This window comes from Zophobas morio, unplaced genomic scaffold, assembly GCF_036711695.1.
Source record: "Zophobas morio isolate AGI-343-1 ecotype UQ-CSIRO unplaced genomic scaffold, CSIRO_AGI_Zmor_V1 ptg000002l, whole genome shotgun sequence".
In the NCBI taxonomy this organism is placed as follows: domain Eukaryota; kingdom Metazoa; phylum Arthropoda; class Insecta; order Coleoptera; family Tenebrionidae; genus Zophobas; species Zophobas morio.
Window position 1 is genome coordinate 17,789,707 of NW_026972107.1, and position 21,690 is coordinate 17,811,396.

Consider the following 21,690-nt stretch of genomic DNA (forward strand, 5'->3'; position numbering starts at 1 on the left):
GTCTATGCGATCGCCTATTATAATTATGTCCAATTTATTTAATAAAATTTCACACTTATGCGATATGAACCTTGATTCACTTCGACATATTGTTTCATGTGTTATAAACTTAGAATAACTTTTTTTCTCCTCCTGCATCTGCCTATCTTATTGTTCAGATGTATATTTATGTCGCAATGAAGCATGTTTATTTCTGTACTATTAATAGTTGTACAATTTATATTTTGTTAGTTTAGTACTGTTACTACTTATTTAGTTGATGTTTATTTGATCCTGTAAATGGGTGTCATACCTGTTGGAATCAATAAAGTTATTATTATTATTATTATTATAACTAATTTAAGTTTTTGGCATACCTAATTATTCGAATGCAATATTATTAAAATATTAAGAAAATATCGCTAACGTTTTTGTACTATGAATTTTAACTTAGTACAAACCTTAGTTATCAGCAGAGATATAATACAACAACAACAATATTTCCGGTAAATTTATATGTACGTATAGATAACGTATAAGAAAGTGATGATGATGATTTATAAATTATACGCTGACAAACCACCTATCTTTTAGAAAGCTTCTCTAATCGAAATCTTTATTGCGATTTCCAAGTTAAAAAAAAAAAACGACTTTCACTGTGAGTACTTGATTTGATCCATAGATAATAACTTTAATCTCGCTTGAAATGTTGTGTTGTTTAAACTGAGTTTGTGTCGAGGTTAGTTATTGCACATTAGGTAAACAAAAACTTGTTGTAATAATAATAGCTCCGATAGCGAATAGCTGCATTAATATATTCTGCAAGTTGAAAAAATATATGGTTCACTGAATTATAAACAATTCACAAAAATGGCAGCCAAACGATTTTTGGATCTGCCTGGTGGAGTGAAGATGCCGACTTTAGGTTTGGGAACAGGACGAGTGAGTATGTGTTCTTGTGTAGTAAGGAATTCCTGACATTATTTTCGCTGCTGATAATACTTCCTGAGAACAGTGTAATCTTGTGGTTGGTTGTTTTTTATTGTAACAATTAATTTATTGTACGTATGCGTAGAATTAAAGTAGTGGCACAATTTTTCTAAGTTCTAATCAACGGTGTATGTTTCATTTTGATAAGAGTCAATAACGCCGCTGTCATGCAAAATATGTTATGTATATGTTATGTGAGTTTTCAAATAATGACTTGTAATCAGTTGTCCGATAGTTCGAATACTTTAAATATAGTACAAATAACCGAGGAAGAAGTTTTAAATGCAACTAAAAAATTAAGGCCACACACTATGGTATCAGCACCATACTTAGTTCCACCATTTTTAATTTGCAGTTGTAGATATGTTTTTCGAATAAATAGAACCATTAACAACCACTTCTAATGACACATGGCGAGTTACTAAACTTGAACTCCTCGATATCACATTAATTATTTATTTGAATTAAAAAAAAGGTCCAAGACTAAAGTTGTACGGTCTGCGGTCCTTTGAGGATCATATATTCAAATTATTTTCAAGTATACAGAGTGTTTTGTTTTTAAGTTATTAGTTTCTTCATGTGGAATATCCTGTATACATATGTATGTCTACACATTTTGACTGACCTTTTCTTGACCTTGATAACCACAGCTTACTTTAGAAATTCCGATGCGACGGTGCCACGTTATTCCAATTTTCTTACATTTTTTAGCAAGGCAAGCAAGGTTCACAAAATAGGGTTACTTTAATGTGTGTTACAATATTTTGTGAACATATAAATAAAGGTCTGTACTTTGTTGTGGTATAATTAAAACTGAGTGTTAACATACAGTGTTTTTATTTTATTTTTTTTATTGTCACAATTTTCAATTATCAATAGTTCGATATTTGAAAATCGTAAAGTTTTACAATTTTATGTAAACACTCGGTATAGTAAAATTTGAATTCATTGATACTACAAAAAAATATGTATCTCTGTTTATCTCTAACAATATTGCGACTTTTTTGTGAACCCTAGCCTTGCTACAAAATTCTAGAAAATTGAAATAACGTGGCAGGGTCTCGTCGGAATTTCAAAAAAAACCTGTGGTCATAAAGCCTATGAAGACGCCAACAAAAATATGTTCTATTTAAAAAACCATCCTGTATAGTCGAAAATAAATTTAATGTATGCTACTCAAAGAATCGTACAACTTTAGTCTCTGACACTTTTTTTTAACTATAATTAATTAATTAATTAAGAAGCGAGTACCGTGTGTTTAATGATTTAATAACCCACTCTGTACAATAAAGTGTGGGATTTTCCAGAGATTAGAAAATTTGACACGATAAAAAAGAGATATGTACATATGAGACTTTGAGTTGAAAATACAACGATCAAAGACAAATCTTAAAAAAAAACATTTCTGTCTTTGTTTGTGTTTTTTATTGCTTTCTCGGTATCTGTACATCAACAACTGTTGTGCATTTGTTTTTTTAACACAATATATCTGCGAAAATGTTGATAAATTAGGAGAAGTAGTTGTAGTGAACATCAATTTTGCAACGATTTTCCATCGTAATCCATCGTATTTCACCTATAGATGCCAAGAAAAAAAATGGTCGCCTGTTTCAGTTTATACAAACGGTGATCACACCTTGGAGTGTTTTTATTATACAGGTTGAGTCACGAATAACTTCCGTTTTTATAGTCGTCTTTATGCAACCTAAAATACATTTTCGCAGGATACTTCGCTAATTATTCATTTAAATATTTTTTAAAAAGGCAGCAGCTGCTAATGTCCCAACAAACATAGAACATTTTGTTCCGCTGTAGCTTAACTCATAATTAGGCTTTTCCTCTGTTTTCAGGAGACAAAATCAACCAAATTTCATTTATTTCTAGACAAATGCATACTTTTATCTGCCGCCGCCGCTCCTTCTGGTCACCCGGCATCTATATGCGCTTAATAGTCTAATTCTTTGGATGTAGAGACATAAAACGTCAAAGTTAGGCGTATGCCGATAATGTACAATGTGATCCAACTGTTTCAGTTGGCATGAAAAAATTTTGCTTGAAATTGGTAGAACTGCACCACATCTTACTTGCTATTGTCAAAATTGACATGCTTGGGAATGATATTTAATTTCAATAAAGATTTGTATTGGTTATTTTGAAAATATTATAACTTAAATCATTTGATCGCTTCAAATTTAAAGTGATATTTTGAGACGTGCTCGGACTTTTTTCGTGAACCATCTAGGAGCTTGATAATGTGAAAGGAGTGCGTATTAAAATTTACTTTGTTGTACGTTTAATTTACTGTATTTTTAATTACAATTTGCAGTCTATTTTTAACACATTTGACGTTTCTCAAAATTGGATAATTCTGATATTAAAATTATTCAAATGAATATAATTTGTGAAGTATTCTATGACAATGTACTTTGGGTTGCTATTCGTGACTCACCGTGTATGTATAAAATGATTGATGCTTTAATAAACAACCCAAAGCTGATATTTAAAGTTTCTTTAAGTACCGTAAGTTAATAAGAGAAAACAATGAAAACATTTTATTCACAAACATTCACCTGTTTGTTAGATGTTGAATAATTATAGTTTAAATGAAAATAATGTGGACATCCTTAGTTTAAATTCCCTAATTCAAATTATAAAAAGTTTTTGTCGTCTTGATTTGTTTCTCCTTTTATTCTTTTATTTTTTAATTTATCGCGGCGTCTTTGCGTATTGACACGGAATGACGGTGGACAGTTGAAGTGATCTCGTCCTGATTAAGGAGCAATATAATATCCTAAACATACGGGCGATTATTCGGAGCAAAGACGAATTTTATCTGTTTTTGCAGATATTTTCTTGAGCCGTCTAATCGAATACCGTTTTTTCAGTCTACAGATGAAAAGGAAACTAAAGCTGTATTAAACGCAGCCCTCGAGGCGGGTTATCGCCACATCGATACAGGTTACGCTTATGATAATGAAAAATTTATTGGAGACACATTAAAAGAATGGTTTGCTTCCGGAAAACTCAAACGACAGGATATATTCATCACCACAAAACTCCCGATGTATGGTGTACATCCTGACAGGGTGGAATTTTTTATGAAGAAATCTTTGCAGAATTTACAGCTCGATTACGTAGATCTGTACTTGGTACACTTTCCTGTTGGATTTAAATATGACGAAAATTCAGGTCGACCAGTGTCGAATGCAGAAAACCATTGGATTGCGGAACCAAAAACAGATCATGAGGGTATTTGGAGAGTAAATTTATCAACTTTAAATGTGGACTTGCACATTAATATTGTATTATTTTTAGAAAATGGAGGAACAAGTGAGTGCAGGCCGAACGAAGACAATTGGTTTATCAAATTACAACATTGCTCAAATTGAAACAGTTCTTAAATATGCAACGATAAAGCCAGCGAATTTGCAAGTCGAACTTCATGTTTACTTGCAACAGCGGCAGCTTGTTGACTTTTGTCACAAATGTGGTATAACTGTGGTCGCGTTTTCGCCACTGGGTGCGCCTGGCTACAATAAAGTTTTGAAACAAACCGGACGAAAGTAGGATTAAATTAATTTTTGGGCGTCATTTTTCGTAATTGTTTGAATTTTAATAGAGAGAGACAATTGCCAGACATTTTGGGAGATCCAGTTGTGAACACAATCTCCAAAAAATATTTGAAAACTCCAGCCCAAGTTATGCTAAGGTTTCTTATTCAACAAGGAATTGCGTGCATTCCAAAATCTACAAATGAAAAACGACTTAAAGAAAATATTGAAATATTCGACTTTGCATTAGATGAAGGTGATGTTAAGAAGCTTCTTAACTTGGAAGTTGGAGAGAAAGGTAGAGTCCGCGATTTTAAATTTTTCGAAGGGTATATTAATTATTGTTAGTTATCCTTTTTACTGATTTTTACTTATTTCAGTCTTGATGAACATCCAGATTTTCCCTTTAAGATATCCGACATGCACTGATTACAGCAATCTAGCAATAAAAAATTGCAATATTACCATGTACAATAAGAAATTTTTAGTTTTTACAACAGTTTAAATATTTATTAATACCATTTTCTTACAGCTTTAATGTAGGTATACAATAATTACCATAGATCACAGAAAAATATCTTGACTTACATCATTCGAGTTAAAATTACGAGTTGCACATTAGTCTTGGAACACAGAACACAGGTACCTTTACACAATGAAAGTCTTGACGCTGAAATAAGTCCTTTGAGCCACGTTAACTTAATTTCGGCTGATTTTAACCGTCCGAACAAATTGGTTTATAATTCCAATTTTTTTTACATCGGGGTCTCGTTGTTGCTCCCGGCTTCTTTGGCTTTATAACGAATTTCATAAATCAGCGTGCTTTCAGTATCTGGAATTGACACCGACACAATTTCTTTGTTCATTAAATTAATTTTGTCCTCGTCAATCTCATCGATAATTGTTTCAATTCGGCTAGGGGATTTTTGGATTCTTATATTGTACGAACGCGAATATGTATCTCGAAAGGTCGAATTGCGCTTTTTATTCCTCTTCCGTTTGACTCCGCAAAGAACTTCTTTGAATGCACTCCTCATTCGGTCGGACATTATGTTGTAGAGAATTGGATTTAAAGTTGAAGAGAAGTAATAAAGTATTCCTGTTATAAAAAACATCCAAGTGTTCACTTCGCGATAATCAGCGCCATAGATAACCAATAAGCGTTGAGCATGAAATGGAGCCCAGCAGACGAAAAAGCCAATCACCACTGCACCTACGGTTAAAAACAATTTTAAAATACTAAAAATAGAAGCCAACTTTCAATTGAATGATGAAAGCGCTGTAGAACAAATAGCAGGTATGAAATGAGAATCCTTTGCTTATTACTAGGAACGATGCAATAGATAGCGACAAATAAAACTTACAATACAGTGCTTTTCTACAATCGTTTCAGACGAAATATTTAGACGTCAATGTAACGTCTGCAGGTAAGTTATAATGCAGTTTTAGTAAATACCATTTTCATCACACATTTTTACAATTTCAAGAGTATTAGATATGCATAACTTTGTTTCATTCAATAAATATAATTTCAGTCAAAATCATAATGAATTTAAAAATAGTGCAACATTATTTGTATTTCACTAACATTACATTTTACAATTGCTCGCACACGAACTGAATTAATTTATCAATAATCCTAGAGACGACTCATTTAATCTCCCTAAAATTCTAGGAAATTTGTAGCGTTGTGTTTACGCAAAAAGTCGTCTTAAAGCATAAATAAGCCCTAAGATGCACCCAGTTTTAATTTCGCTTTGGAGGCGAGGAAAGTTTTGGTACATCAGTAAATTTGTAAGTTTTTAGAAGATTCGAAATATAATAACTGAGAACACGATAGTTGAATGGATTCTATATTTTTAATATGAATTTCATAAAGTGGAAACCATATTAGTACTCCGTATTCAATTCAAGATCTGACTAATGAATACTTAGTACAGGCTGCAGAAGGTAGAGATGTTGGTAAAATCATTACACTTTTTGTAATTGAAACCATAAGCTTTGACACAATCAATGTTAAAAATTAATCTAATGTCTTCAACTTCAAGACCTTTAAAATTTCCTCACGATTTAAGGAAACTGTGTCAATACTATAATTAAAGATAATAAGCTACTGTTTTTTCTAATACGAAATCACAAAACATTTATTTTTATATAGTGATGAAAAAATTTGTCTAATCATTTCCACCAATAATTCAAAATCATCATCTCAAAATTTTGCATGGTAAATGCTACGTAAACTTTTCGCTTTTCTTGGTGTGAATTTTTTCAGATATGTTCATTGCATATGTATTTCGAACTAAAATAAAATTAAATAAACATTCTCTTTCGGTAAAAGGGCTTAATTTAAAGGAAGATAAATCCCAAAGGGACACCATTTGGCACAAAAAAAGTTGTACTGATGATTTATTTGGTAAATAAAAAAAAAATCCGGTTTGACTGGACGCGTGTAATGACCTCTTTCATAGCTACAAGTATCTTACTCAGCATCCTGATTACACTTCTGTTGGACTGTGTTTTTCTGCTATCCCTATGGACAGAACCTTTTAAACCCTTCCCCAGAGTCTTTTTAGTGGTTTTGGATATTTCTAGTCCCATTTTGGTATATTGCACAGCTATTGCGAACATCGGAATAATGAAAAATACCAAAGTGCTTATTTCGGTCATGGGGACTCCTTCCGGCTGGGACATCATCCCACAAAACGCAGTCTCCTAAAATGAGGGAAAAATTTAAACAAAATTAAATTGCGCCAATCGGCCCGCGATTACCGGCACAATATTTGTCGAATTTTCAGGATAAAACAAATAGTCTACTTCCGTGTATAACGAAAACGGTAGAGCGCTGAAAAAGGAGATGAGCCATAAACAGACTATGATTCTTACGGCTCTTTGCAAACCAGACATCGTATGCAAGTACAGAGGATGGCATATGGCAAGGTATCGTTCCGTTGAAAAAGCCACAATCGTAAGCACTGAGACGTAAGATGCCCTGAAATGGTAGTGATGAACCGATAACCGACACTTTTTATTGTATTTACATTTCTGAGAGAAGAGCCCTCAGCTTACAAAAGCCGTCACCCAGAGTCCACGGATATTGATGCCAATAAAGCGCGACGTCGTTGGGAAGACCTAAAAAATAATGCAAAATCGATCGAAGGGCAACATAAATATACAGGAGGTATCATAGAGGTTAGGTGGGGAATAGCAAAAATCTGAAACTGTGCTGGTAACCTTCAAAAGAAAAAATAAAATTTATTGTTAATAAATTCATAATAAGACATAACGTAGAAATATGTTGGCTAAAATCATCATTACTCGGGTGGATGTTAATGTTATTTATAAGAGCCAAATGTGGCACATGGCATCACGAACCTGAATGCAGCGCGAAATCGAATAGCTGTAGTAGGTGGAATTGAGTAGTGCTAGAGTTGGAAACCAAATTTTTATGTTTAACTAAATTTGAATTTTTTAATCGGTCTTCAAAAATTTTGAAAATTACGTAGTTGTATTTTAAAATAAAATTACTTGTCACTTAATATATTAATTATATGATGTTAAAAACTATGCTAATTATTTCTCTATAGTCTGTAAAAATCTATAAAGTTAAAAATAAAGTGTAAAATTTCTGGAAGGTTTATAGTTTTTTCTTGACTGCAGAACTTACGACAAAAATTTTAGGATAAACTAAACGACACCCTGTACATGTAAATAAATGTTTAGTTCGCTTTATGATGATTAAAGACGTGCTTGGATTCCACTGTCACTTGCTACGTTGAAATTGAATAATGCAATTCCGTCAGCCGGGAAGCAATTGAAATGATAAATTGTTGTGAACAATTTTTCATTTTTCATTCTTTGACTTAACTGCAAGAAATGTTTTCCTTTCTCTTATTTTGTTGCTATATTGAAGAGGTAGCTTCCTCTAAGTCGTAATATATAATTGCGCTTTTATTAAATAATAGAACTAGAATTGTATAACCAACTAACAGCTTAGATGTTGTAAATAAGACAATGCAATGCAGCCGTGGCCCCGTCGAGGCAGGCAGAATTTAATATTTTTATTTTCTGAATTATAGCTAAGGGAGGAATTGTACCAGGATATTGTTACGAATTCATAATTTTATGTTTTATTGACTCTACATAGCAACGCCAGCTATTTTGTCTGGCATTTACAAAACCCACTTTTTTTAAAACATTAATTTAAGTAGGTATATTTTAAAGACATCATCAGTATGTGAAAACGCTAAAATTTATTTATTGATGTCATCCAGAACTGTAAAAATTAACAATGTACTTAGTTAATAAGCTTGTCCGAGAATGTTTGCCAAATTTCTTTGTTTAAACTTTGAAGGAATTCAATCCATATTTTTTGAGTACACGTAATATAAAAGCAATATTTAATATTAAAGCAAAAACAGCTTCATCAGATTACGTTCTGTTTACTGTTTTTTGTTCTTATTATTTTCAAGGAGTTTTATAAATGTTGAAGTTGCCGTGCGTTTTCTTGATCAAAAGAATTTTCAGCATGTAATACATAAAATCTTAATAAATTCAGATACTGGAGTTAAAAGATTCTGTGGTGCCTATATCATTTTCGCAAAAGGAAAGATTGCTGCAGGATGCAATTTATGAATTTTTTCTCTACAGGCTTTATGATGAAGTTTTTGATATGAGTTTTAATATTTAGGTTGAAACTAATAAAATTTGGTTTATATTTTCTGAAGATGAAGATGACTATCCTAATAGAATCAGCAAGAATAGGAAAATGAAATTCGAAACAATGTTCTCTCAGCTCAGTTATCTCATGCTAAATCAAACGAAACAACGTTTCATAAAATATATTTATTTCGGTAAAATAAAGTAAGTTGAAAGAAATAGATATATACACGCCATAGGAACCGAAAGAACATTAGTATCGTAGAGACTCACAAAGAAAACTTCCACAAAGTAAAAGCAGTGTCGGCTGTAATTTTTGTAGAAAAGAATGTAGAGCTTTAGAATGCGCTAATTAAAGCAAACATTAATCATTAATGTGTACCCCAGTGTTTGGTACTTGTTTGTCAAATTTAATATTAATTGCTTTGTTAACATTTGTAATGACATTTTGTGATTCGTGAATAATATATAGGTATATTGTTTAACTTATTCTGATTGAATGGTTTTAATTGATGAATTGTGTTGTGGTATTTAGAAACATAAATAATGTCGTGATTGTGATCTGGTAGCAAATAAAATCTAATTTCATTCATTGTCAGCAGTGTGAATAACACGTACCACGTACACGGGTTTCACAAGATAAATTTTGTTATGCAGATTTTTTGTTATTCTTATGGCTTTTTGTAATTTGCAGTCTTTTAATTTAATTTCTTTTAATTAGTTTTTTGCGTACAACACCAAAAATTAATTCAAAAAATACTACTCCTAACACTTTGCATTGCATTCATATTTTCATTTCAATTCCTCTCTTCTATATATGTATTCAGGTTTTGGAATGAATTTTATGTACAAATTTATTATGTGATTATTTTGAAAATCGCAACAAAAAACTGTACTATATTTCACGTCAAATTACAATATAACCTCGATAATCCGAATTAATTGCGGAAAAGGTGTGTTCGGATTAGCGATTTGTTCGGATCAGCGAATTTCCCAAAAATCTGAAAGAGAATTGAATAACAACTTAATACACTGCTGAAAACATACTTCAAGAAATAAACCTTATTTTTTTAACAGAAATAAAGGATTCTTAACCAACAATAGATTAATGGATAATAAATACATTCGAAAAAAATATTACGTCGTGACCATAAACACGCTATCTTTTTTAAATCAACACGTTGGGATCTTTATCCCTGAATTTTTTTAGAATTTTTACATGGTTTTCAAAAATTTTCCATTGTGTATTCGGATTAGGTATCACTTATGCAAATTTCGACCCATTCTCGACGATTTTCGAAATTTAACTAAACCAAACTTTGATAACTGCAACCGTTTTTCCAGAATCGACCGTTGAAATATCGAACTTTTTAGAAATTTTCAAAAATTCTCATTTCATGCCGATTCTTTCGAAAATGTTGCTCCGTTACCATCAACACTCTATATTTTTGGAATCAGCATGTCGAGATATATATATCCCTGAATTTTTTCAGAATTTTATTTATTTATTAATTTATTTTTAAAAATCGAAAAAAAAGTTGACCGAGCTATCTTGACAAAACTACGAAAAAACGGTAGGAATTTTCGAGGAAACGAAGCCGAAATTGATTTCTGGATATCGAAAACTACAAGAAAATGTTTCGGCTAATTTTCGAAAATAGTTGAAAAGTGGTCGAATATGTCAAAAGTACCAAAATCAGTCTTACCTTAGTTAGTACTGGGTAAGATAAGACTGATTGTGGCAAATAACATACCCTCTAAGAAAATAGAGGACGAGTGGGCGGGGCTAGTACATGGTAAGATATGACTGATTTTGGCAAATGACATATCCTCTAAGAAAATAGAGGACAAGATCCTAAAATTGCAAAAGTGAAATTTTTTTAAGTTGTTAAAATGAAAACTACAAAAATTGTAATTCAAAAGTTGAAGAAACGAAAAATGAAAAAATCTAAAAGTTGAAAATTAAAAACAATTGAAAAAAAAGAAAAATTATAGAATATGAATATTGAAAAAAGAAAGAAAATAAAAATAGAAACAAAAATTTTCGAAGATAGTTGAAAAGTGGTCGAACATGTCAAAAGTGCCAAAATCAGTCTTACCTTATCAATTACTAGCCCCGCCCATCCACCCTGTATTTTCTTACAAGGTATGTCATTTGTCAAAATCAGTCTTATCTTATCTTATTGAAATTTAACTAAACACTTTTTCTTGTAAATTTGGGGCCGCAGAAGTTACTTCCGGCCTCATTTTTTTGATAACTTCAACCTTTTTTCCAGAATTAGTTAATTAATTCAGTGCACTGAAATATCGCAATTTTTAAAAAATTCAAAAAATTCAATACAACACTTGCAGTAAGATTTTGCGTCATTTTTGCAAGTAGGTGCATGTTTTCAAGTTCAGTTCGGATTGCAGAGTTTTTGTTCGGATTATAGAGGTTATACTGTACTACCTAAATAAAATACCCCACTCGTCCACATGGTGTTTATTAAAATTTTTTAAATTCACGACATTCAAGTATAACATATACAGACGTCCCAAATCAAACTCTAGAGCCTTATGTTCTGAGAACGAATAAAAATATTGAAATTCTGTTAATGTCATTGTTTATAGCTTGAAGGGGGAAGCTTAATTTAATACATTGCAAATGTCACATATATTGGGACACTTGAATATTTATAAATTTACGCTAATGTTTAGTGTTACAACTTTTTTTACTTTTTTTTCTGTTTCCACGTGTTTTAGTTGCTTTGAAATGCTGATGTTTAAAAAAGTTATTATAAGCATGGTAAATCTTTAATCAAAATATATTTGGTTCCCCCCCAAAATTTTGCCGAATAAATCCCATCTAATTGTCATCATCAATGCATTCATAGTTTTCAGATGTGTTTATACAGGGTGACTCAAAAAAATTAATTAATCATTCTATTTATTTTATTGATTGAATAAAGAGCTGCGATATCGTATGTTTTGAAGTCTTGCAAACATTTTAAGGTTATCATATTTATGGTAAATCGATAAACAAAATGTAATCATTTATTTCCGCCCAAAAAATTTGACGTCTCATTTCAAAATTTTGTCGAATAAATACTCTCTGAATTGTGCAAAATATTATCACTTTATTCTTGTGATTTGTCACTGCATTCACATTTTTACTTCCCGAGCGTAAGCAAAGGAAGTATTGTGTTCGAGTCCGTCGGCCGACTTTCTACTTTTACGTTTTCTCGATTTTTCATGACCCCTAGAAGACGAAGAAATAGGTTTCCCATTTCCGTCTGTCTGTCCGTCTGTCCGTCTGTCCGTCTGTTCGTCTGTCCGTATGTCCGTCCGTCTGTCCGTCTGTCTGCCGTCCCGGATTTTTATTAGACAGATAATCTCCGAAAGTACTGGACCGATTGTTGTGAAATTTTGTAGTTATATTAGGAATATCATGTAGATGGTAAAACGCTAACCAAAATTTGTCTAATCATTCCCACCACTAATGTGATGACGTCACTTCAAAATTGTACATAGTAAATGGGTTTTAAATTGTATAAAATAATATAGTCCTAAACATGTAGTTTACGACTCCGAATTGAGTTTTTACCCGAAACGTCCATATTTTTGGAAAAAAAATCAAAATTATAAAACAACATTTTGCAATTTAATTTTTAATCTGCTAATCCGAATGTTTTGAAATGTTGCAGATGTTTTAAGGCTATAAAGAGCATCATAAATCTTTACTCAAAATGTATTTGGTTATCCCCTCCAAAAACTTGATGACGTCAGCTCAAAAGTTTGCCAAATAAATCCTATGTAAAATGTACAAAATATGATGTGTCTGTGCTTGTGATATATCACTCCATTCATATTTTTTGGATTTGCATATAAAGGGTGACTAAAAAAAATTAATGAATGCGTAAATTTATTTTACTGATTTACTCAGGAACTACAAAACCGAATGCTTTGAAATCTTGAAGGTGTTTTAAAGTTGTCACAAGCATGGTAAGTTTTTGATCAAAATGTATTTGCTCATCCCCCCTAAAAAATTTATGACGTCACCACAAAATTTTGCTGAATAAATCCTATCTAAAATGTACAAAATATGGTGAGTCTCTTCTTGTCATTTAGCATTCCATTCAAATTTTTTCGATTTTCTTATACAGGGTGACTAAAAAAATATTAATAAATGCGTGAATTTATTTTATTGAGTTAATCAGGAACTACAAAACCGAATGCTTTGAAATCTTGAAGATGTTTTAAAATTATCATAAGTATGGTAAATTTTTGATCAAAATGTATTTGGTCCTCCCCCCTAAAAATTTATGACGTCACCACAAAATTTTGCTGCATAAATCCTATCTAAACTGTACAAAATATGATGAGTCTGTACTTGTAATTTATCACTCTATTCATATTTTTTGGATTTGCATATACAGGGTGACTAAAAAAAAATAATGAATGCGTAAATTTATTTTACTGATTTACTCAGGAACTAAAAAACCGAATGCTTTGAAATCTTGAAGGTGTTTTAACGTTATCATAAGCATGGTAAGTTTTTGATCAAAATGTATTTGCTCATCTCCCCTAAAAAATTTATGACGTCACCACAAAATTTTGCTAAATAAATCCTATCTAAAATGTACAAAATATGATGAGTCTTTTCTTGTGATTTATCATTCCATTCATAGTTTTTGTATTTGCATATACAGGGTGACGCAAAAAAATTAATGAATGGGTAAATGTATTTTATTGATTTAATCAGGAACTCCAGAACCGAATGTTTTGAAATCTTGCAAATGTTTTAAGGTTATAAAGAGCATAATAAATTTTTAGTCAAAATATAAGTATTTGGTTATCTTCTACAAAAAACTGATGACGTCAGCTCAAAAGTTTGCCGAATAAATCCTATCTAGAATATACAAAATATGATGAGTCTGTACTTGTAATTTATCATTCCATTCATATTTTTTGAATTTGCATATACCGGGTGACTCAAAAAAAAATGAAATCTACTGCGAAAAAAAACATAATAGACATGCAGTCGTCACGTTTCCGACAGCGAGGGAAGTACTGTCTAAACTCTTTAGACCAATTTTTTACATTAGTAGTGCTGAAGGACAAGGGGTGTTATTTATGCCTCTAGTTTTTACTTTACAGCGACCATCACCAAACCAAAATCGTAAAATCAAATTTTCTAATTTTTTTAAAGAGTTGGATTTGTTGGATTATACTTATAGCCTTCAACCAATTTTTAATTAATCAAATTAAGAACCTCATTTTTAGATGTGCTTATACAGGGTAACTCTAAAAAATTAATCAGTCAGTCAATTTATTTAATTGAATAAATCAAGAATTGCAAAACTGAATACTTCGAAATCTCACAGACGTTTTAAAGTTATTGTAAACATGGTAATGGTTAATCAGAATCTGTTTCTCAAAATTTTGCCGAATAAATTCTACCCAAAATGTGCAAAATATGAAGACCTTTTACTTGTGATTTATCACTGCATTTAAATTTTTTAGATTTGCTTAAACAGGTAGCTCAAAAAATAATGAATTAATTAATTTTGTTATTTTTAGTATTACTCTGCACAAAGTTGATATACCTGTCCTTGCTAAATTGTGTAAAGAAAAACTAAACTCGAAAATGCTGGATATATTTCATTGTACTTCAGGAGCGAGAGAAGTTCTGTCGAAACAACTTTCGATCAATTTTTTTTAAATTACTTAATTTTTTAACGAATTTTGACAGATCGTTAAAACGTTTACAGAATTTCAATATCCCTAGCCATTTTCAAAATAAAGCGGGGTTTTGTCTAGGACATTCTGTATATCGATGACAGAGCGGGTCGAATTTAGATTCATTTTGATAAAAAAATCACATTTTTTCTGAAAATCTTAACTATAATATAGTCTCTATTTCTATTCTGAAATGTCATCGTTCTATTACTTTCGAAACATAAAGAAGTACAATCTCAGGAAATCACGAATGATGTGCACAGACTAACTGTAAATAATAAAACAGCACAAATTTGTTTTTAATAATGTGTCCCTTTTAGTAACACGATAACTGGGAATGCACTCCGACACAGCAATATCGTGTAACATGCAATAAGTTTCTAATAACTCATTAAAAATTCATTAAATTGCACGTAAAATTTGCTGACCAAAATGTGTACCGACGCCCACAGTAGTTGACCATGACGTCCGTTATCTTATTTCTAATTTGACGCTACTAATTATTCGCCACTTGAAACTCCATCAGATAATTACTCAGTGTGGCGGCTCTGTTTTTCCACGATTCAGTAATTTGCAAATTAGTGCCAGAAGTTGTTTTATGTTAGATTTATTATCGTGTCGGTATCGAGATTCACGACGAACATTCTCTCGGGTTAGTTAATTACACACAACTTACCGAATATCAAAAGAGTCAAGTCGCTGACAGCTAAATTAAATAAATAATAATTTGTTGCGGTGTGCAGCGAACGATGCTTGATGATTACAATGCATACAGCGGTATTTCCAAGCAGACCAGAGACAAATATCAACACATTTACGACTGTTAGAGGGACGGCCATCTCGAAAGGTTGCTGTTGAGGACCTCTGTTTTCGTGGATGTAGGTCCATAGAGGAGATTCTGTGGACTCATTCGAGTCCATGCCGGATAGATCCGCAGAGTTTCTTTTCAATATGAAGGTTTCCTCATTTCCGCAAACACACTAAAAAATAAAATACTCATTTCCAAACGTCAAGCACAGACACGAACACAGCCGTGAAAAGATGGAAACAATGACAATAAAGTCGGTAAATATTACCTAAATAATGCAATTATCATCGCGTCAACTTCTGTTATCTAAATACTGTGTTATTGTAGTTGGGTTATATTGCCTTGTTGTTGGGAAAAAATACCAGCAATAAAACAAAATGTTGAAACTAATGGGACATGTCAGTGGGGCTTTAAAAAAATTGAGTTCTTCGAACTTTACTTTTAGTAACTTTCGTGTTGTATCACGGGATTGAACACATCTTTTTTTACCTCGCAAAATTTATTTAAAATAGGAAATAGATCGACCACAGCCTTGTTGAGTTTTAAGTTACTACAATTTAAAAAAAAAAGTGACATTTAAATATTGCAAAGAAGTTACGTGGATTGGACTTGGATGGCGTTAATGATGAACGATTTAATTAACGAGAGACGCACAATGAAAAAATATAAAATTATATAACCTGAACATTTACTTAATTAAAACTTTAATTTATTAATTAATATGATTATTATAATTGACATTTAACAATGCACCTGCCCTTTTAAATCTTCCATTAATTTTAATCTCCACGTAATTTCTCATCCTAACGTCGTCGCGTAGCCTTAAAAAGATAATTTAACTTTTACTAATCGAATATTTTTTCATTAAACGTCGTCTCATAAAATGTGACGCACGATTTTTTTCCCCAACAAAACTAATCATTTTTATGAAAAATAGCAATGTGTCTTTACTAACATTAATTAAATTAAGCGCACAATAAACTTACCCTTCTCTTTCACTAGTTAGATTAAAATCCATTTTGTAAAATTTAAAAAATCGACTGTTTCCTTCAGGAAAATCTCGTGACATCTAACTTTCGGAGTGTCGTCGTTCCGGTTGCACGCCTGGCTACTAACTGAAACTGTTCCTCCATTGTGTTGATCCGGTAATGATCTACACATCTCCGTACTGATAACGGAAAGTTGCAGTCTGTTGCTATTTCATTGTACTTCTCGCTAATTATGACATCAAATGAACAACGTAGGGTGGCGAGCTTTTCAGCTTCCCAACTGCTTTTATCCGTTTTTAGTTGGTCACACATGAAAAGCTCATAGAAATTCGCGAAACTTGTGTGAACGTGCGAATATTGAAATTTTTTGCGATGCGTTGTCATGTCGATACACTGAAAAAGTTGCTATTTAACGTTTCCAATTTTAACCTGATTGCGACGTAAAAATTATGGAAGTCAGATCAAGTTTTAAAATCAATATAAAGTGATCCTGAAACGCTCCTGAGTAATTATTTCACTGTTTTCTGGTTTATGTAGCAAAAAAAACAGGAGCTGCAAATTAGCGCCTAAAGCACTTGTGAAAATATTATAACAGTGTCGGGGTTAAAGGGTCTGTTTATACCTGTAGACGCAGCTATATTTTACGTTTAATTTCAAACTAAGTTAAACCTCAAACATCCTTTGTTCTATTTTTTTTGATACTTTTTTCGCACTAAAGCATCGAACGAAATTAGATTCTGTTTTTTTCATCCGCAAGAAAATCGTTAAGCTGCCACCATGTTGATCTCGAAATCTTGAAGAAGGTAAGCGCGAATGACAAGGGAGAGTTAAACTGTCGGAAAATCGACAATGAGGAAATCGACACTTGATAAAATTTAGAAAGGTTTTTAGGAAAAAGGTTACAATGCCGACAGCTTTCAATATATTATTATAGATTTTTTTGTATGTGTTCATCGATTAACAAAATAACGGTATAATTAAGCGAGTTTAAATAAAGTCTAGGTAGGATTTTTATTAAATTTTCCATCAAAGTAATTAAGTATTGATTTTTTAAATTACCTTCGTTTGTAAATTGTGTAATAGTATATAAGGCTAGGCACGTGTTTAATAATCTGATCAGACAAAATAATATCGAATTTATCAATTAAACAATTCCTTTGTACACGACTTGCGTTGTTATATACCTCTATTATTTATTGCGCATGCTAGTAATCTATTCAGACTTTAGTATAACAGCACTAGTGAGCAAATAGCAAACAGAAAACCTCTTGTTGCTACTTAATTACGCGAAAACTATGACCACTGAAAATGTAGTTTTGAAAGAATTTCAAGTTATTTTTTTGTTTAGAAAGAAACATATAAACTAGTTAATTTTAGACAGATGTGACTCCGTATCTTCATAAAACTGAAGCTGATATTTTTAAAAGTAATAGTAATAAAAATGTAGTAAAATGAATGGTGTCGAAATCTTTACATGGTTTATTTAAAATTCAAATTTACATCAATTTATTTTTGAACGCAATATCAATTCAAACATGAGCAACTGTTCATGACAGCTGAACTAAATTATTTAACGCTTTGTAGTGTTGATTATTTTTGAATAATTCACCTAGGAACATTTAACATGAATTTTAGAATTAATTAAAACAATCACTTTAAATTTGATGAAAACCTGCAACGAAGTTTGAAAGAAACTCCAAGTCCTTTCCATAAAATTATGCTTTAAAGCAACTTTGTTGGAGCATCGACGTTTTTCATTTATTTTTCTTTTGAAAATTAAGAGCATTTGTTAACTACGAAAGCTCTACTACATTTTATGGTAACCAACAAAAATAGTCGAATTTTTAAATTACAAATTAATGTAAACAATTACATTACAATAGAAGAAAACCGATTCAGTTCACACTTTTATATAATGTAATGAAGATAAAAGACATTTTTATACATAATGATGTATGACAAAATTTTCATACGCTGAACACGTTTTTTTAATAAACTGATTCCTAATTTATTTTTTGTATAATGGCTATCTTTTTAAGTGAAGTATTTATAACTGCTTTTCTTCAACGTTCTTCTCTACTGTAACTTCTCAAAGTTTCTAAATATATAATTCAAACTCATAAATAATACTTTGAAACTTAAGTATCCCAACAAAATGTATGAAAACAGATAAAAATTATGTGAAATTATTTATAGTGAAAGTTCTTTCCGTCCAATAAAAATAACTTGGCCATTCGAAGTAACTTTACAATTTGGAGTCGAGTTTGTTTGATAAACTAAAAAAAAATCGTTTTACAGCCCCTACTTCAGCAAAAATAACACCTAAGTACTATGGAAAAAGATTACCTAAAGAAAGGTGACATTAAGTGGGGGAAAATTCAATTATATATTATATTAAACTTCCAACGTTCGTGTCGTCCACGATTGAGCTGACGTTAATTTTTTAACGATATTTCTTTGTTTTGAGTTTTACCGTGAATCGACGTTGCCAATTATTATTATTATTGACATTTTTTTATAGACTAATTCCACTGTTTGAGTTATCTCTTAGTATATAATTAATAATAAAAACACAAAAATACTACATAATTTTAAACATAAAATATAATAATATGTAATACGTTACATATCTTCAGTGATAGCTCATGTGAATATTGCTCTAACCACAAAAGCTCATGCAAAAATTTGTTGCTTGAAATTATTAAAATCTATAGATTTAAAAAAAAGTACATTGTTAGATATTTCGTCTGTAAGAAAAGGAAACATTTAACTTTCAGGGATTATTAACTAAACACCAGCCTCTCTTAACATTTGAGGTAAATTTTCGTAGACATATTAATGGAGTAAAGAGGAATTTATTTAAAAGCACACTTAAACTAGACGACAATTATCCCCCATTTTAAAGCTCTTTCCGATATTTACCTGAATTGCTCGCCAAAATAAAAACATCATATTTTAAATCCTTTTTGTCGTCAAGACATCGTTAATACCAGAATTTATATGGCTGACTTTAATAAAAGCCATTCCCTAGACAATACTTTAGACGGTTTCCCACGCGTTCGTTATTAAAAAAAGTATTTACCAATTAATAATTCTGAGGATCAGTTTATGGAAAGTAAATTAAAAACGGATGCTTTATTAAACACTTAATGGCTCATTAAGGCTTGATTCTGATAACATGATTTATCGAATTTATTCACCTGATCAGTAAACCGCATGATGCAGTTAAGAACGCTTTTATAAACCAGACCTGAAAGTTTGGAAGTTTCGTTTTTGACTATTAAAAAGCAAAAAAAATTATACTGTAATTTCATTTAGTGAATTCATCACTTAAGGATGTTCAGTAACACAGTTAAGACAATGACATTTCTGTATTTTTATTTTCACTTGTTATGTAAACATAAATATATATAAACATACATTAATACTTCTATAACATATCACTCCATCGTTATTTATAATAAAAAAACAAACTGGAGACCTACATAAAAAACATAACAGAGAGGACTGTATCATAACGATGTCTCTTAAAACGCCATTCTTAGAACTTATCAACACTTTGCAGTTTCTCGAAATTACAAACAAGCAAAGTAATAAATTGAAAATTGTTCGAACTTTAATTACGTACAAGTTTTGAATTTGCGACAATACAGACTGAGAAATGCTTCATTAAAATCGACAAGGTAATGCAAAATCTTCGTACTTAAAGTTTTAATGTATCTGTAGATCTAACGATTTCATTAAATAAGTGTGCTACACCATCTTTATTACATAGCGTCACGTTTTATATTTTCTTCCCTTACAGCTAAACGATATTTATAAACTTAAATTAAGTTGCAGTAAACTGATTTACAATCTGTCATAAACAGCTTAGCTTGGACCAAGAATTTTGGTTATGTTTGAAAAACCGTTTCCCCCAGGGAATTTATTTCACACTAAATCTTAAATCAGCAGATTTCGTAAACCTTATTCAGATGTTTTCAGCAAATAAATGTCACTAAAAAGATGTAAAAATCTTGTGACAGCAAACGACCTAGGAAATGTAAATCAATAACAACAGGAAGATCAGTAAGTTGCCATAAATAAAAGCTACACTTTTTGTGTTTAAAGTTATAGTGTAAAATGAAATAGCCATAACTATTAAGTAACAAGGATCTATTTAAAATGTCTCTTTTAAAAATCTGTATCTACCCACGTTGAAAATACTCATTTCATTCTTGAATTCTTTTCTATTTAAATTATCTCTGGATTGAAGTTAGTAAACAAAGAATGCAATGTCAGTGATTATGAATAACAAAAAATCACATCTAAACCGATTTAACAGTCATTTGCGGTACAAAGAGATTAAAAAAGAGGATAAAAGTATTGTTATTTTACAAATGTGAAGTTGTTTACACCGCATGTAACATGCAAACTTTTAAAAGACTTTCATTTTTTTAATTAAATGAAGTAAATGAATAACCCAGGTGGTTAAAAACGAGATGCTGTATGTTAACTTACTCTATGTATTTGATTAGGGTAAGTTAGACAACTGTGAAAGCTGATATTATCGCGCTAGTGCGACAATGTACCGATTCTCTAACTCAAATGAGTGGTATAAGTGAAATTTATTGAGCTGTCGTAGAAAAACTTACAAGTAAGTTGTTTTACACATTAGCGGAGAAAAGCTGCTCTTTAAATTTAACTTCATTTTTTTAATTATTTTAGCGGCTAATTAAGTTACCATTTATAAAAGGACTTAATTAAATTTTAGCAATTACTTTTCACATCTCCCCTGCGTAAATTCTTAAAAGAATCCGAAGAAATTATTCGATTTTCGAACATAATCATCTTTGAGATTTATTAAGTAGTATGTTTAAAATAATTAGCACGATTTATTCTAATCAAAACTATCACATGCAGCTATATTTTACCTAATTGATTTTTAATTTGTGTCATAATTTACAATTAGCCTGGGGTATCTTTGGTCTAAAATTTAGGAAAAATTATTCCATAAATT

General features: G+C 31.1%; 2 protein-coding genes across 3 annotated transcripts; one reads left to right on the forward strand and one right to left on the reverse strand.

Annotated features, from left to right (window-relative positions):
• The first annotated feature begins 682 nt into the window (after window positions 1-682).
• LOC135129271 (aldo-keto reductase family 1 member A1-A-like) lies at window positions 683-5,017 on the forward strand. Of its 2 annotated transcripts, XM_064056441.1 has the most exons (6): window positions 683-718; window positions 777-921; window positions 3,855-4,229; window positions 4,285-4,532; window positions 4,589-4,849; window positions 4,901-5,017. In XM_064056441.1, exons 2-6 carry the CDS (start codon window positions 850-852, stop codon window positions 4,947-4,949), a joined length of 1,005 nt encoding a protein of 334 aa, XP_063912511.1. In that variant the 5' UTR covers window positions 683-718; window positions 777-849; the 3' UTR covers window positions 4,950-5,017. The 2 variants fall into 2 exon arrangements, with proteins under 2 accessions (XP_063912511.1, XP_063912504.1); XM_064056434.1 differs by having other exon boundaries at window positions 686-921.
• Window positions 5,002-16,846, reverse strand: LOC135129263 (neuropeptides capa receptor-like). The gene is made up of 6 exons (XM_064056424.1): window positions 16,689-16,846; window positions 15,571-15,874; window positions 7,559-7,649; window positions 7,290-7,509; window positions 7,004-7,232; window positions 5,002-5,733 (listed from the first exon to the last, which is right to left on the reverse strand). Exons 2-6 carry the CDS (start codon window positions 15,812-15,814, stop codon window positions 5,276-5,278), a joined length of 1,242 nt encoding a protein of 413 aa, XP_063912494.1. The 5' UTR covers window positions 15,815-15,874; window positions 16,689-16,846; the 3' UTR covers window positions 5,002-5,275.
• Window positions 16,847-21,690: the final 4,844 nt, after the last annotated feature.